The sequence below is a fragment of the Protopterus annectens genome, chromosome 12.part0 (genome assembly GCF_019279795.1).
Source record: "Protopterus annectens isolate FY-2018-M chromosome 12.part0, PAN1.0, whole genome shotgun sequence".
NCBI classification, from domain to species: domain Eukaryota; kingdom Metazoa; phylum Chordata; order Ceratodontiformes; family Protopteridae; genus Protopterus; species Protopterus annectens.
In genome coordinates, this window is record NC_056746.1 from 560,550,520 (window position 1) to 560,566,608 (window position 16,089).

General features: G+C 44.1%; 1 protein-coding gene across 1 annotated transcript in view; it reads right to left on the reverse strand.

The window, feature by feature from the left end:
- LOC122816707 (transformation/transcription domain associated protein) overlaps positions 1 to 16,089 on the reverse strand; it is a gene marked incomplete in the record, with an annotated part of 2,794,447 nt that overhangs the window by 2,713,571 nt on the left and 64,787 nt on the right. The window contains 2 exon segments of the mRNA XM_044089697.1: positions 1,151 to 1,200; positions 1,888 to 2,063. Of these exon segments, the coding sequence (XP_043945632.1) occupies positions 1,151 to 1,200; positions 1,888 to 1,987 (150 nt within the window).

Genomic DNA, 16,089 nt, shown 5'->3' on the forward strand with positions numbered 1-16,089 from the left:
GCAAGCAGGAGATTAGGACCACCCTGAGCAAGAAACCTCAACATAAATGGCTGAACCTTTCCCAAAGACTAACGAGCTGCCCTCTGCAAGATCCAAGCCCACCCCCAACTCCGGATCATGAAAGCAGATAAAGGCACGGGCACTGTCATAATGAACCACAAGGTTTACCTCAAGATGAAATCAGGGCTCCAAGATGACGAATGCTATGCATTAGTCACCACTGATACAGTAAGGGAAGCCTTCCAACAAACTGACCTTACACTCAAACTACTAGAAGAGGAAGCCATTTCCCAGCTGGAATTCCAATTCATGGAAGAAGATAACCTCCAAATAGGGAGGATGTCCATAATCCCCAAGAGCCAAAAGGACACCTCCGACCCCCATTCAGACACACAGGTTCTTCCAAAATTACAAAAACAAGAGCACATTTCAGACTTCCTGGACTCCATCCTGAACCCAGTAGGTCAGGAATCCCAATTCTACCTCAAGTATTCATGGCTACTACTCCACCAGACCAAAATTGAAGCCAACAACCACATACGGGTCACCAGAGACATAGTAGCCCTAGATACTGGTATCCCTCACTAGGAAGGCACTGAACTGGTATGCAGCTACCTACACAGGCACACCCAGTTCACCCGTTGATAAGCAAAATTATTAAAAAATTGCTCTTAGTAGTGCTCAGCAACAATTTCTTTGTATTCAAAGAAATTGTCCAGCAAAAAACAAGGAGTAGCCATGGGGGGAAAAAAAACCCGCATACACAAACCTCGTCCTTAGCACATGGGAGGATGAGACCCTCATCCAACTGCAAGGATTAAATAGAACTAGTCTGTACAGATACATTATTGACAACATCCTATTTTTGTGGAAAGGCACCACCTCATGAAATTTTTACAGCATGTCTGAAGCGTACGATTACAATGCACAATACAGATTTTGCACGGTCTGCCTTATGCCCCTAGTGTGGCTGTAAAAGGTTTAAAAACAAGCCTACCAACATAGTTAACTAAGAACTACTATCATTCACTACAACTGCTTGCCCAGAATGGCAGATGAACAACATTTGTTACAGTACCACAGCTCAAAATGCAAGGAAAAATCTACAAACACTTACTGTTGCACTCACAAGTAAATACACACAGCTTACCTCAAAATTCTCGCTGACTTCCTGCATCATTTTCAGCTTGGTCTCATTAGCTATAAAGTTGGGGGAGGACAAGAAAAAAAAATCACTTTTGTTGTTAAAAATTTGTTGCATGTTTGTAAAAATGGAAGGCAAAGTCAGAAGCAATCAGATCTTATCAGTTTGATTATCAATACCCTTAGTATGCACTGATCTCACATGTATACACACACACACACACACACACACACACACACACACACACACTGCATATATGCTTCAAGGGCTCAAAGGTTCTCAATAATATCACTTTGCTTCTGCTAGTCACATGGGGGGACTGTTTATTAATTGCAATATTTAAAGCAACGTAATGAAACTCAAATGCAGAAGCAATCAGATCTTATCAGTGTCGTAATCAGGACCCTTTAAATATGCAGTTTTCATACACACACATCCTCAAGACAGACAATGTTTTACACACACACACACACACACACACACACACACACACACACACACACACACACACACACAAAATCAATGCATATACGCTTCTCATGGGTTCAAAGGTTCTCACTAACATCACTTTGCTTCTGTCAGTCACATCATTTGTATTTAAAAGAGAAATGCACTAATGGTTTGACAACTTGCTAAATGTGAAACGTCAACTGAATTATGTAGTTACTGCATTCAAGTCAATAAGATGTGGGCAATACAGCAATTACTTGTAGTACAGAATTCAAATATATGCTGGTACTCACGTGTGTTGACATCAGTCAGTGCAGCCACAAATTGCAGATATTTCTTCATCAAGGTGGTCTGATCGACTACGGTAGGGCCCTGTGATGCCACGAAAGCCATCTCTACAGTTCTAGGTGCAAACCTTCAAAATCAAGAAGTTATACAAATCTCACCAGCAGCCGTTTTGACCCCCCACCTGTTCAAAAATAAAGGGGAAAAAGTCTACTTACATACAAATCATAAAAACGAAAAATAAATATGCTTATATATCTCAATATCTATATTTATAGATATCTATACATCTGTGTGTGTGTGTGTGCGTATATATATATATATATATATATATATATATATATATATATATATATATATATATATATATATGTATATATATAAAGAATAACAGGCCTAAAGCAGATGCCCTATGCTGACCGTCAAAAAACTCCAGCTATACTCTGTGGCATATCGTCTACTCAGAGGCGATCTCTGCTTAAGATACAAGGCCATGTCAAACCCTGAGCTGTTGGACATGCTCCACGTAAAGAAATCCCAATCCCTCAGAGCCACACGCTCCAGGGATCTAAACCTTGTCATCACAATGAACAAAACATGCTGGAGGGATAGGTACCTGACCCAGAGACTCCCCATACATGTCAAGCAGAGCGCCTCCTTGGCCCTCTTCAAAAGGAACCTTGACGATTGGATGGGAGATAGGAAATTCATCCCAGGGATCCTGTCAGTCGCCCTGCTAGACAGGGGTCCAGGGAAGTAAATATTGTGGGAAGAAATATCCAGGGAATTGTTATGGCTAGGACTGTACAGGCCCTAGGGCCGATAGCCTAGGACCAACCTATATACACATTATATTTATATATATATATATATATATATATATATATATATATATATATATATAGATATATATAGATATATATAGATATATATAGATATATATAGATATATATAGATATATATAGATATATATATATATGTCTACTTTGTTTCATTGAAAGCTCATTTCACTGAATTTGAATTCACCCTGACCAAATCGCTGAAAGTTCAAATTACTAAAAACTCATTTCACTGAAGTGATGTACTGGCACTGTGTAGAATACTGTACAGCAAGTAAAAGGTATATGCCCCATTCCCCACTCTAGTGCGATCCTGGAGTTAGTATATAATAGTTAGGGGGTATAGGGGGCACAGCTCTCCACATTGGGGGCTGTGGTGGGCATAGCCCCTACTTAGTTTGGGTATATATTGTCTTCTGGAAAGAGTTCGTCATTGGTGTTGTACGTATGCATGTCTATGGTTTAAAATGTATTGTTTTGAAGCTTTCGGTGAAATATAAAACCAAACTAGGTGGGATGCTGTGCCCCCCACACCCCCAACTATATATACCAACTCCAGGATCGCACTACAGTGGGGAAAAGGGCATATACCAGTTACTTGCCTTAAAGTACTCTACACAATGCCAGTTCTTTGATTCGGTGAAATAAGTTTTCAGTAATTTGAGCTTTCAGCGATTTGGTCAAGGTAATTCAAATTCAGTGAAACGAGCTTTCAATGGAGCAAAGTACAGCCATATACAGTGGATATAAAAAGGGTACACACCCTTGTTAAAGTGCCAGGTTTTTGAGATCGAAAAAAAAGAGACCACAATAAATCATTTCAAAACTTTTCCCACCTTTAATGGGACCTATAAGCTGTACAATTCAATGCGACCTATAACCTGTACAATTCAATTGAAAAAAAAAATCTGTTAGGGGAAAATATAAAAAATGAAAAAAAGTACAATAAATTTTCACACAGAACAACAAGTTACAATAAAGAAACTTTTAGTTATGTACTCACCATAACTTCAGATGTTTGGGATCCATCTCGCCTACATTCTGACTGATGGGTTCGGAGCCGATCCCTCGGCTCCGACTCGGCACGCTTATGCCAAAGAGCGAAGTCTCTTATTGGCTGAGCTTACTATATCCCAGGATGCACCACTACCAGTCCCCCAGATCTAGTTTGTCCGCATACATGCACACATGCACGCCCTGCTTATATAACATCGTCAGATGAAACAAGATAAACAGTAGAACTCAAAACCGTTCAATCTCTTCTGATCTCCAAGGCAGGGGGAAGGAGGGTGGGTATTAGGAATGTAGGCGAGATGGATCCCAAACATCTGAAGTTATGGTGAGTACATAACTAAAAGATGTTATGTGATCCTATCTCGCCTACATTCTGACTGATGGGACAGCGTCCCTAGCACCTGAATCCTGGGTGGCTCACTGGAAAACACTCCTGAGTACCGTGGAACCAAATGATGCTCGTCCTTTAGATGCCACATCCAATTTGTAGTGGGAAATAAAAGTGTGCGGATTGGACCAAGTAGCCGCAGCACAAATTTCCGATATAGCGAGCTTGGAATGAAAAGCTATAGAAGTAGCCATAGCTCTGGTAGAATGAGCTTTGATAGATGTTGTAAGTTGCTTATTCGAAGAAGAATAAGCCTGAGTTATGCAATCTCTGATCCATTTTGAGATAATAAATTGGGCCAAACCATCACAAAAGCTACTATCTGAGAAGGACACAAACAACTGGTCTGACTTACGAAGTTGCTGAGTCCTGTCTAAATAGAAGCGTAATTGCCTGTGAACATCCAATTTATGGAGAGTGTATTCTGCTTCATTGGAGAATTTTGGAAAGAAAACTGGTAGCTCTAGAGATTGTTGGAGACAGAAACTAGAACAGACCTTTGGGACAAAGGATGGATTAGGCCTAAGTGATACTCTATCCTTGTGGAAAATCAAGTACGGTGGCTTAATAGACAGGGCTTGAAGCTCTGAAACTCTTCTTGCAGAAGTAATTGCAACTAAGAATGCAGTTTTCCAAGACAGATATTTTAACTCGCATGTAGCAGCCGGTTCGAAGGGGAGATGTTAATGCCAAGCACCAAATCAAGATCCCACGGAGATGCAGGATGAAAAATTGGTGGTCTTAATAGGCTCGCACCTTTAATGAACGTTTTGCATAGTCTGCTGCTCATCAAAGGAGGATCCATGGATTCGTGGAATTTAGAGATAGCCGCTAGTTGGACTTTAATAGTTGAGACAGAAGATCCCTGATTAAACAGGGATGTTAAGAATTTCAAAACCTCTGGGACAGGAGCAGTGATAGGGTCTAAGCCCTTGAGTTGAGCCCAGATAGCAAACCTCTTCCACTTACTGAGGTACAATTTGTTAGTGGTGGGTTTGTGGGCAAGATAAAATGTGAACAACTTCCGGTCTAGTGTGTGCCTTCTAACTAAGGTCGGAAGTGGAGGAGCCAAGCTGTCAATTTCAAAGATTGAAGGGACTGATGCCGATGTCCCGACTGATGGATTAGCAAGTCCGAATTAGGTCTAAGGTCCACGGATCGTCCACTGCATGCTTCTTCAGGTAAGGAAACCATATCTGACGAGGCCAGTATGGGGCAATCAGTATCATTGAAGACCCCAGTTGAGAAGCTTTTTGAATAACTTTGGGAAGAAGTGGAATTGGAGGAAAGGCATAAAGTAGCCCTGTTGGCCAAGGTTGTGCTAGAGCATCCATGGCTGGTACTCCTGATGTGGGATCAAGGAGAAGAACCTTTGGCACTTGGCGTTTGTGGAGTTGCAAATAGGTCGCAGCACGGCGGCCCCCATCTCTTGAAAACCTGAGCTGCTACTGTGTGGTTTAGAGACCACTCGTGAGGAGAGAGAATTGTCCTGCTTAATTTGTCTGCCAATACATTTGACTTTCCCGGGATGTGGGTCGCTACCAAGAAGCGGTTGGTAGCTACAGCCCATTCCCATACTCTCATGGCCTCTCTGCAAAGGGGGTATGATCTGGTCCCTCCTTGTTTGTTCAGATACCAAACCACCGACATGTTGTCTGTGTGGATGGCGATGATGCCCTGAGGAAGAAACTTGTGTAAGGCTTGTAGGGATAGAAGTACAGCCCTCATCTCCAACACGTTGATGTGGAGAAGAGCTTCGCCTGGAAGCCAGGAGCCCTGAACTAGCCTGCCCAGACAATGCCCCCCCCACCCTATCTGGGAGGCATCTGTCGTCAGGGTAACCACTGGAGAGGGAAGAACAAAGGGTTTTCCTTGATCCAAATTGGATGTCTGAAGCCACCAGCGAAGGTCCCTTTTGCATATATCCGTAATCATGATGTGATGATTGAGGGAAGATCCTGAAAGGACCATTGAGTTGACAATAGCCACTGAAGAATCCTCATGTGTAATCTTGCCAGAGGAACTAAAAGAACCATGGCAGACATTGAGCCTAAAACTTGTAGAACCATCCTGGCTGGGGCTTTGGATCTCGAGATCAGAGCTTGAACTTGGCCCTGTAAAGTTTGGATCCTTTCGGCAGGAAGAAAGACGCCATCAATCTTGAGTCTATCTCTGCTCCTATAAACTTTATGCTGAGAGGGCAGCAAGACAGACTTTGACCAATTGAATGTAATCCCCAGGGTAATACCCAGGAGATGGTGGCTTTGAGGTTGTCCATTAGTAGATGCCTGGTGGTGGCAGTCAGGAGCCAGTCGTCGAGATAGGGAAACACTTGGAATCCAAGACTTCTCAGGTGAGCCGTCACTACTGCCAAACACTTGGTGAACACCCTGGGTGCTGTGGTGAGACCAAAGGGCAGAGCGCAAAATTGGTAATGACTGACTCCCAGGCTGAAGCGCAGATACCTTCTGGATGCCTGATGTATCGGTATGTGATAATAGGCGTCCTTGAGGTCTATGGAGCACATCCAAACATCCTTCTCCAACAATGGGAGAATGGATTGTAACGTGACCATTCGGAATTTGGATTTCTTGACGGATTGGTTCAGTCTGCTGAGATCCAATATTGGTCTCAGGTCCCCTGTCTTTTTTGGCACTAAAAAGAACCTGGAGTAATTTCCTGATCCGATCTGGTCTGTGGGGACCGGTTGGATGACTCCTTTTTCTAGCAGCTTTAAAGCTTCTGCGGCTGCCATTTCCCTTTGACTGGGTGGTGGGTCCGGGATTCTTTTGGACGGTGGGGTAGTATGTGAATGGGATGGTGTAACCTCCGGCAATGATCCGAAGCACCCATCTGTCCTGAGTGATTGACTCCCAGGCTTTTAGGTGCTTGGCAACGACACCCGACTGGCTCCGAGCAGCACAGCCGGGCAATCCCTCATGACGTGTGGGAGGCTGAAGAGCCACGAAAGGACTCAAGGTCTCCAGAATTGCGGGCCCTCTGCCGCCTCTGGGACGGCGCCTCCCTGAAAAATTTCCCGCCCTCTGCCTCTGGAAGGGGAATCTTTCTGCTGTTGGGAGAAAAACTTGAGATTTGGAACCACATTTTCCCTCCTTTAGCCTTGGGGTAAGGCCGAAAGGGAGTGGAATAACGGGCACCTACGGCAGATAAAGTTTTTCCCTCTTGCTCACAGCGGTAAGGGTGTCTTTAACCTTGGGTCCAAACAATGAGGACCCATCAAAGGGAGCGCCGGCGAAGGAAGACTTGAAGGCCTCCGAACTGACACAAGCGGAGCCAGGCTTGTCACGAGAGCCACGCCTGTGCCTGCCGCTCTACCCGCCTTCGGCCGCATAGGAAATGAGCCTCATGGACGAGTTAGAAATTGACGTAAGGATAGCCAACTGAGAGCTAACCGACTGGGCTAGCTGCTCAGGTAGGTTACCCGAGAGGAATCTGACAACTCCTTGACCAGATCCCTCTGAAGCCTGGTAAAATGTGCCAAATAATTCAGAGACCTTAAAGTAAAGGCCGCTGAAGTCAGGGTGCGCTTCCGCACCTGTCCATACTCCTAGACTCCTTATTAGGAGGATGGACGGACGCTGAAGCCTCTGCCACGCCCTGTTGTGTAGCAGATGCCACCACCATGGCATCTACAGCCACGCCTTTAGTAAGGAACTCCTTCTCAGGGGAGCAGACAAAATTTATTTGGACGAGAAGGGACTGGTTCCACGGTATCTGGATGTTCCCACGCCTTCGACAAACTAAATCCAGAAGCTCGTCAAGGGCGGAGACACCCAGGAGGTGGAGGGCTGAGCCCCAAAGGCCTTGAGGAGCACTGACTCGTCCGCAGAGGGGGTTTGGATATCCAGCCGCCTCGTTGTTTGAGGATCTCTAAGATGTCTGCAAATGAGACATCATCCGAGGACGACTGGGACCCCTCTGCATCATCCATATCAGTGTCTGATGTAATAGACTCGGGGAGTCCACGTGCTTCCTCTTGCACGATCTCTTCCTTGGGGTTCCTCCAAGACAACTCAAGAACCCTCAGGAGGAGGGGAACCCCACTGGGGGTAACCTCAGGCCTCGGGCTCCGCTGACTACGGACAGGGGAACTGCCAAAGACCCAGTCTCCACGCCCAGGGAAGGTGCCGGTAAAGCCGGAGAGATGGTCAAGAGGACTTGGCCAAGGCACTCCTCATGGCCCTGAAAGCCGGACCCCAGAATCCTGGGAGTGTCCGGTCTCCGAGCCGTGATAGCCGACGGAAGTCCCGCAGCCGAAGCACCGAGGGGAGGCTCGGAACCGAAAGCATAGGTCCCAAACATCACCCCGGTCCAGCCGAAGAAGTCCGCGTACCAAACTCGGACCCGAAGGCTGGTTGGAGTAAGGGTCGGAGCCGACCCTGAGATCTCCACCGGCTCCAACAGCACCTGCTCCGACGGAGCCAAGCAGTCGGAGGAGGAATGGCAATGGGTGGGCCAAGGTCATCGGCTCGAAGCCAACTGGGTCGGAACCGAAACAAATTTTTGGAAGACTGGGGACTGGAACAGTCTTTGGAGCACCCTGTCTATATCAGAATCTGACATTCTCAAGACCGAGAGGAAACAGAACGGGTTCGAGACGGCCTCTCCAACGGCCCCAAAGGGCTAGGGGACCGGCTCGAGGCGACTCGATGAGTATCGGGCGCCGAGGAATACACACACCAGATTCCATCGGTGCCGAGGTGGACTTCGCGCCGAGGAGGAAGTGTCTGAGCTGGCGACCCTTGTCGGCCCGAGGGCAATGGAGCCGAAGGTGACCCGCCTCGATGCCCCAGCCATCGGCTCAAGCCAGAGGAGTCGATACTGGTGGCATCGAGGCAGACCGTTCGACCTCGGCTCCAAGTCTTTGGAGCCAAGGAGAGGCCTGCCTATGTCTCTTGGCGGTCGGATCCGACGGACTGGTCGGAACCGACGCCTTTTCTTTTAGCCGGAGAAGGAGAGGATGCCAAGGCTTCTTCAAAGGAAGGTTTAATTAACCCTTAAGAATCAATTTATTTTTCCTCTCCTGGAGGACCCTTGAGGAAAAAGCGTGACATACGCTGCAAGACTCCTGCAAGTGTTTTGCACCTAAACAATACACACAGAGCGAATGATCGCCTGTGATAGACATTTTGAAACCACATTTTGAACATTTTTAAAGCCCAAGGCCTAGGAGTCTGAGACATTATAGTAAACAATTCCAGTAACTTTTGACAGGAAATATACAACTACTGATTTACTGATGACAAACCTAAAAAAATAGGCTTACAGTTATCGCTTAAGAGCGCAAATGACAGGGAACTCTGAAACCCTGTAAAGTTTTAGAAGGGTTGACTGACCGAAGGCCCTAGATGAAGGGGCCGAAATCAAACTCAACCCAATCACACAACAAGTCTTCACAATCCAAACACACACAATAAGAGCGTTAGCCGTTAAAACAGCTTTTGAGACAAAAAACAGCAAAAAACTGACAGAAAAAGTTAGTTAAAATAACTACTCAGCCCAGCCAGCTCGAGACCACGTCTTCGCAGGGAAGCGGCAAACGAGATCTGGGGGACTGGTAGTGGTGCATCCTGGGATATAGTAAGCTCAGCCAATAAGAGACTTCGCTCTTTGGCATAAGCGTGCCGAGTCGGAGCCGAGGGATCGGCTCCGAACCCATCAGTCAGAATGTAGGCGAGATAGGATCACATAACATATAACTATACATATAAAATGCTTTTCTGCAAGAGAGAACAGAAGGGTGAAACAATGCCTAAGAGACTCACAGCAATACATTTATAAATTTAATTTTATACTGATTGGGTATAGTGTTAGTTTTAAAAGGCTGCATCCAGTCCAGTGTTACTGCTGACTGATGTATACAGCTGGATTTGATCAATACTATGTGGAACGATTGATGTCAATAAAAGTCTCTTTTATATAAAAATACATATCTTTGCACATTTTGGAAAAAAAAAAAAAAATCACTACTACAGTGAGTGTGCATCATACCAAAGTTTACACAGAGGTTCACCCCCTATAAAAGCACATGCTGTCAATCTGATTTTAGGTCATATCTTTTTTTAAATTATTTTTCTGAAACATTCTACTAATACTATCAGAAGTCTGAAACACTATATAGTTCCCCATGTAAATATTTTCAAAACAAAAATGGACATTATTCCGATTTTAATTTGTGCTGTGTACTACATCACAGTAGAATACTAGGCTAATGACCCAAGGGGACATTTTAAGCCTAGCTAAGTTACCCAAAGTAAACTTTGATAGGTAGTCGTTCCAAAACGTTTTGTAGAGGGTGTACATTCTTAAGTAGATAAACAATTACATGCCCCCTCCTCCCACTCTCTCTAGGAGAGACATGGGTGAAAGACCAGGGATATATTAGCAGTTCCCCATCCAATGGTCCAGGTTCTGCTTGAATAAATGCAGGAAAGAACTCTGCTTCACATGGATGCCTGTTCCAGAAAAGGAGGAGCCTCTGAAACAGATACCCCTCCCTACAGCATGGGCTGCTTATGCTACTAGTTGGGTTTTGGTTCCTAAACTGGGTGGTTCCTGATACTACCTGTTTTCCAAATGCGTAACAGGTCCATTAGTGCAGGCTTAGAAGAATCTTTGTATCCTAGGTACAAGTTGCCTCTCAGCAGTCTGTAGGAAAATAAATATATGGACAATGATTTGAGGTGGTCTGCATAGGGTGTGTTTTCTACCCTTTTTAAATTACTTTTGTCAGAAATCTCTGTGGACACTCCAACTGCTGCATATGCCTGGTAGGGTACACATCAAAGGGGACATTGTACTCTGTGACAGGTCTTAGGGCAGACTACAATGGGACAATGACTTGTTGCCATGCCTCTACTTACAAGTTTTGCAACAAAGAATGATTTCCTTACAAAGGTAGAAAACATGTTGGTGAAATGCTAAATCTCCGTCTCCGTATGTTCCCAAGTTCCTGACTACACAAGTCTGGACACAAGCTGTTGGAGGCTAACTTTATCCAAACTAATGAAGTGAAATTCCTAAGCAAGATGCCCTTATGATCATAACCCAAGGTCTCAAAAGTCTACTGACTAGTACAGGAAGAAAAAGTTCACTCCAGTTACAATAAATGAAACATAATACCAAAATTATAATTATTTGCACTCGGTAAAGACCTATGGGAAAAGTGCAAGCACAAATTAGTATCGTTGCCTTACAGCACTTAGTGCTTCAGTTCGATTCTTGATGGAGATCCACTCTACATGCCTTCTGTGTGTCCATGTGTACGTTTTGGCTGGGTGGTCTGGTTATATAAATGTAATTTTACCTATGTCACAAGTAAAAATTCAATAAATTTGTTTAAAAAGAAAACCGTCATCTATTAAGTTTTTATGCTGCGGTAGCGTTGTCGCCTCACAGTAAGACGTTGTCCTGTTCGATTCTCAGCTAGAGTGTCTTCTGTGTGGAGACATGCGTGAATGGGCGTACCTTCGTTGAAGGTTGTGCGTCAGGGCCGGCAACTCGGCACGTAAAAATCCACTGCCAATCATTAGCGGACTGGAGTTCCACTGTGGCGACCCCTGACCAGGAAAAGCCGAAAGACACAACAACTGCTGTATCGTTACCATTATTTACTGTCAAAAGACCTCCACAGTAGCTATGTAAAGATTACATTTTGTTAGATTTCAGTTAACGAACAGAGGATAACCCTGTACTACTTTGACTTTAAAGAAGTTACTGCTGTACAACAGGATTTTGTGATTGAATCAATAAGTCTGAACAAGATTCACAAAATGTCTACAAGGATTACATAAAGACCAGGCAGCTCCAAGGCATAAAGGAATAAAGCCCCAACTACGGAGCAGGCAACCAGGGTGGAAATAGCAACTAGAGCATCTGTAAGAGCTGGCCAGGGAGGGAGAAGAGTTGAGTTGCTTTTGTCTGCTCACTCATCCAGGGGAGGAGGGGGGTGTTTCTAGCTTGCCAGTTGGATGACAACTATTAGGAGCACTCAATACAACATCCATGGAGCATGGACCCAGAGACCATGAACTACCACTATGCAGAGTGCCTACTACAGGGATCCAGCATGTGTAGGCAAGCACCTTATGGAGTCAGCATGCAGCAGACTGCTGAGGGGAAGGGGAGTATGCAAGCCAGTCCACAAACCAGTAAGCTGGCCAACCCGCTATAACCAGAATCTCACATTGGAAGAACAAAACGGGTATAAAGGTCTCACCTGGGAATGCTTGGCTCTCTCCCCAGTGAATGAATGGCTGATTGGGTGCAAGTAGAGAAGCCGTAGGGGTGTTGTTGGGGGGTCAAAAAAGAAAGTTACACAAAGCCTTTTTCAATATACAGCTGATCTAAACTGTCACATCATGGTGAAAGTGGAAACAGTAATTCAAACTACATTTCTTGATGGTAAATGTTGGCCTGCTCTAGCAGTGAGCTGTAGCAATACTGGCAAATGTGTGGTCAAAATAATGCAGTTACTGTGGAGCACAACAGCACAGCATTTGTTTTTTTCATTTCTTGGCTGGGGTAACTTTTGTGCTCTGTCTAAACTCCATTCCACCTTCCAAGTGGGATTTCACAGAATGTTTCAGCTTCTTCCCATATCCCAATGGTGTAACATATGTAAAATGCCATTCCTTTAAAGTGTCCAAAAGAATGGGTGGGTATGTGCATCGAGTGATGTGTTAGAGCTCCACCTCAGGATTAGTTTGTAAATATGCGAAAAATGGGGAAAATTTGATTAAAACAGGAGAAAATGTTTTGCCTACCACATAATATATTGTAGGATTCCGGTCTTACTTTTTGCTCATTATACTTTAATCACGAACAACAAATATTTCTGCAGTTATGCTCCAATGCAATCCAAAACCGGCACTGAAGAATACTTAATGAATTTAATTTGGATGCATCTGACACAATAAAGTGTTCCTTTGGTATTTTTCTTGCAAGTAGTAGTTTAAGTCTGCCACCCCTTCACAGCATTCTCTTACACAATCTCAGAAACATATTTATTTGCTTACCAGAAAAGTCCAACTGCTTTTCAACAGTGGCCTAAGGAGAAAAGATCCAAGACAAGAGAAATACAGCAATGAAATTGAGCACTGAAACATTCACTTTTTACATAACTGTAGTAAAATATTTGTAGAAATATTGATCGGCAAGTAATACAACCATTAGCAATAAAGTTAAAAAGGCAAATTAAAATCCTCTCTTTTTTAATATGCAAATATTAAAGCATAAGTAGGGAGAACAATTTAAGAGTTGCTACGGAATGTACAAATGTCTTCAAAAGGGAAAGACAAGGAATGGGATAAAATGAAAATGAAATTCAAAAAAATATTGTAGAAATGACACAGGGAAATGTAGTAATAGAAATTTTAGAGGAACTGTCAAAAGACTAAAATTCTACAGATGAAGTAGAACCTTACAGAAAGTACAGTTTTGTACCTACCATAAATGTAGATGTTCGAAGATCCACATTGCTGCAGTCCTTACTCTTGGGTAGTCCGCTGTCCTCGGTCGGCCCGAATATCAAAGTATAAGGCTGACGTCGGTCAAGGCGCATTTGACTGACATCAGGATGTCAGGGTACAAATGCGCATGACCGACGTCATATCCTCAGTCTTTTCTTGCCCCAGATGTCAGAAGACCCTAAAAATAAAGGTCAAAACCAAAAGACAGCAAACAACCAACCAACCACCCTTGCACTAATTATATGTACAATATATACAATATACACAAAATGTACAACCCAACCCACACAACCACCTCTAACTGCAGAGGGAAGGAGGGAGGGTATTGGACTGCAGCAATGTGGATCTTCGAACATCTACATTTATGGTAGGTACAAAACTGTACTATGTTCTTCATCTCACATTGCTGCAGTCCTTACTCTTGGGTAGAATCCCAAAGCAGAGGTAAGGGAGGATGGCTAAACTACAAAGAAGCAGGAGCTGCCAGAATGCCCTGCAAAACAGCAGTGGCAAAACCAGCCCTGGATTTAGAGTAAAGTGGCAGGTGATAATGCCTAGAGAAGGTATGCACTGAACTCCAAGTAGCTGCCTCCAAAATATCCTTGGTTGCCACTCCCCTCAAAAAAGCTGTCGAAGTGGCAGTAGCCCTAGTGGAATGAGGCCTAATCCCAGCTGGAATCTCCTTGCCATGATGGGAATAACAGAAAGCAATGCAAAACCCAATCCACTTAGAAATAGTTTGTTTTGACACAGGCTTGCCCTGAGAACTCAAAGCAAAAGAAACAAACAATTGCTGAGACTGCCTGAACACTTTAGTTCTGTCCAAATAACGCAACTGCCTGTGTACATCTAAAGTGTGCAAAATCTTTTCCCCTTTATTTTGGGGATTTGCATAAAAAGTAGGCAAATGAATAGTTTGGTTTAAAGCCACACTAGAAACCACCTTAGGCATAAAGGAAGGATTAGTACGTAATGATACCCTATCCTTATGGAAAATCAAAAAAGGCTCAACTGCCATAAGGGCCTGCAATTCAGAAACCCTTCTTGCAGAGGTAATGGCCAACAAAAAAGCAGTCTTCCATGACAAATATTTTAACTCAGAAGTAGCTGCAGGCTCAAAAGGTTGTAGAGTGAGTTTCTCCAACACAAAATTGAGATCCCAAGCAGGAGTAGGAGCTCTTCGTGGGGGTCTTATATTCTTTGCCCCTCTAAGAAATTGCTTGAACAAAGGATGAGAAAACAATGGTGGGTCGCAATCATAGTGAGCTGAAATTGCTGCAGCATGAACTTTAATAGAAGAGAAAGACAAACCTTTGTCTAGTAACTTAGTAAGATATTGAAGAGCCACACACAAATTAGGCTCAGAAACATCAAAATCTTTTGCTGCACTCCAAAATAAAAATCTCTTCCATTTGTCTGCGTACACTTTCCTTGTACTAGGCCTTCTAGCTTCCAAAATAACATTCAAAACTTGCTGAGGAAGTGGAGGCCCACTATGGTTCAAAACAGAATATGCCAGGCTGTTAGGTGCAGAGAGTGAAGTTTGACATTGAGCAAATGGCTGTCCTCCTGTGACAACAGGTGTGGAATCGAAGGCAAAGGCCATGGAGGCTTCCGTACCAGACTTCTCAGTAATGGGTACCAGTGCTGTCGAGGCCAATCTGGAGCTATTAAAATCATCTTTGGCTTGTCCTGTCTGACCTTTAGAAGTACCTTTGGGAGGAGAGGCAGAGGTGGAAAGGCATACACATGAAGATTGCTCCAATTGAAAGAAAGAGCATCCACTCTCCAAGCTGTGGGATGAAACCTTTTTGTGCAAAACTTTGGCAGCTGATGGTTTAGTGGAGAAGCGAACAGATCTATGTCTGGAGTTCCCCATGACACTGTCAATTTCTGAAATACATGAGGATCCAGTTTCCACTCGTGGGGATCCATAATTCATCTGCTCAACACATCTGCTAAGGAGTTCTGTGCTCCTGGCAGAAACCTTGCCTGAAGATTGAGCTGTAAACTGAGTGCAGTCTCCCACAAAATCATAGCTTGCCTGCATAGAGGATAAGAATGCGTTCCCCCTTGCTTGTTGATGTACCACATGACAGTTGTGTTGTCTGTTAGAATCAACACCTGCCCTGGAAGAAGTAATTCCTTGAAAGCCATTAATGCAAACTGGACTGCTAACATCTCCTTCATGTTGATATGCAGATGTTGTAGTCTGGCAGGCCACTTGTCTTGTATCCACTTTCCATTCAGATGAGCTCCCCAAGCTTTGTCTGAGGCATCTGTCGTTAAAGTCTGACTCGCCTCTGGCCGGGTCACAGAGTCCCTTGTTTAGGTGACATTCCTGAGCCCACCACAAAAATTCCTTTTGAATGCAAGGTATTATTTGAATGACAGTGTCCAGATCCTGGCAGTGCTGTGTCCATACATTTTTGAGATACCATTGTAGCTTCCTCATATGCAGTTTGGCATTGGGAAGCA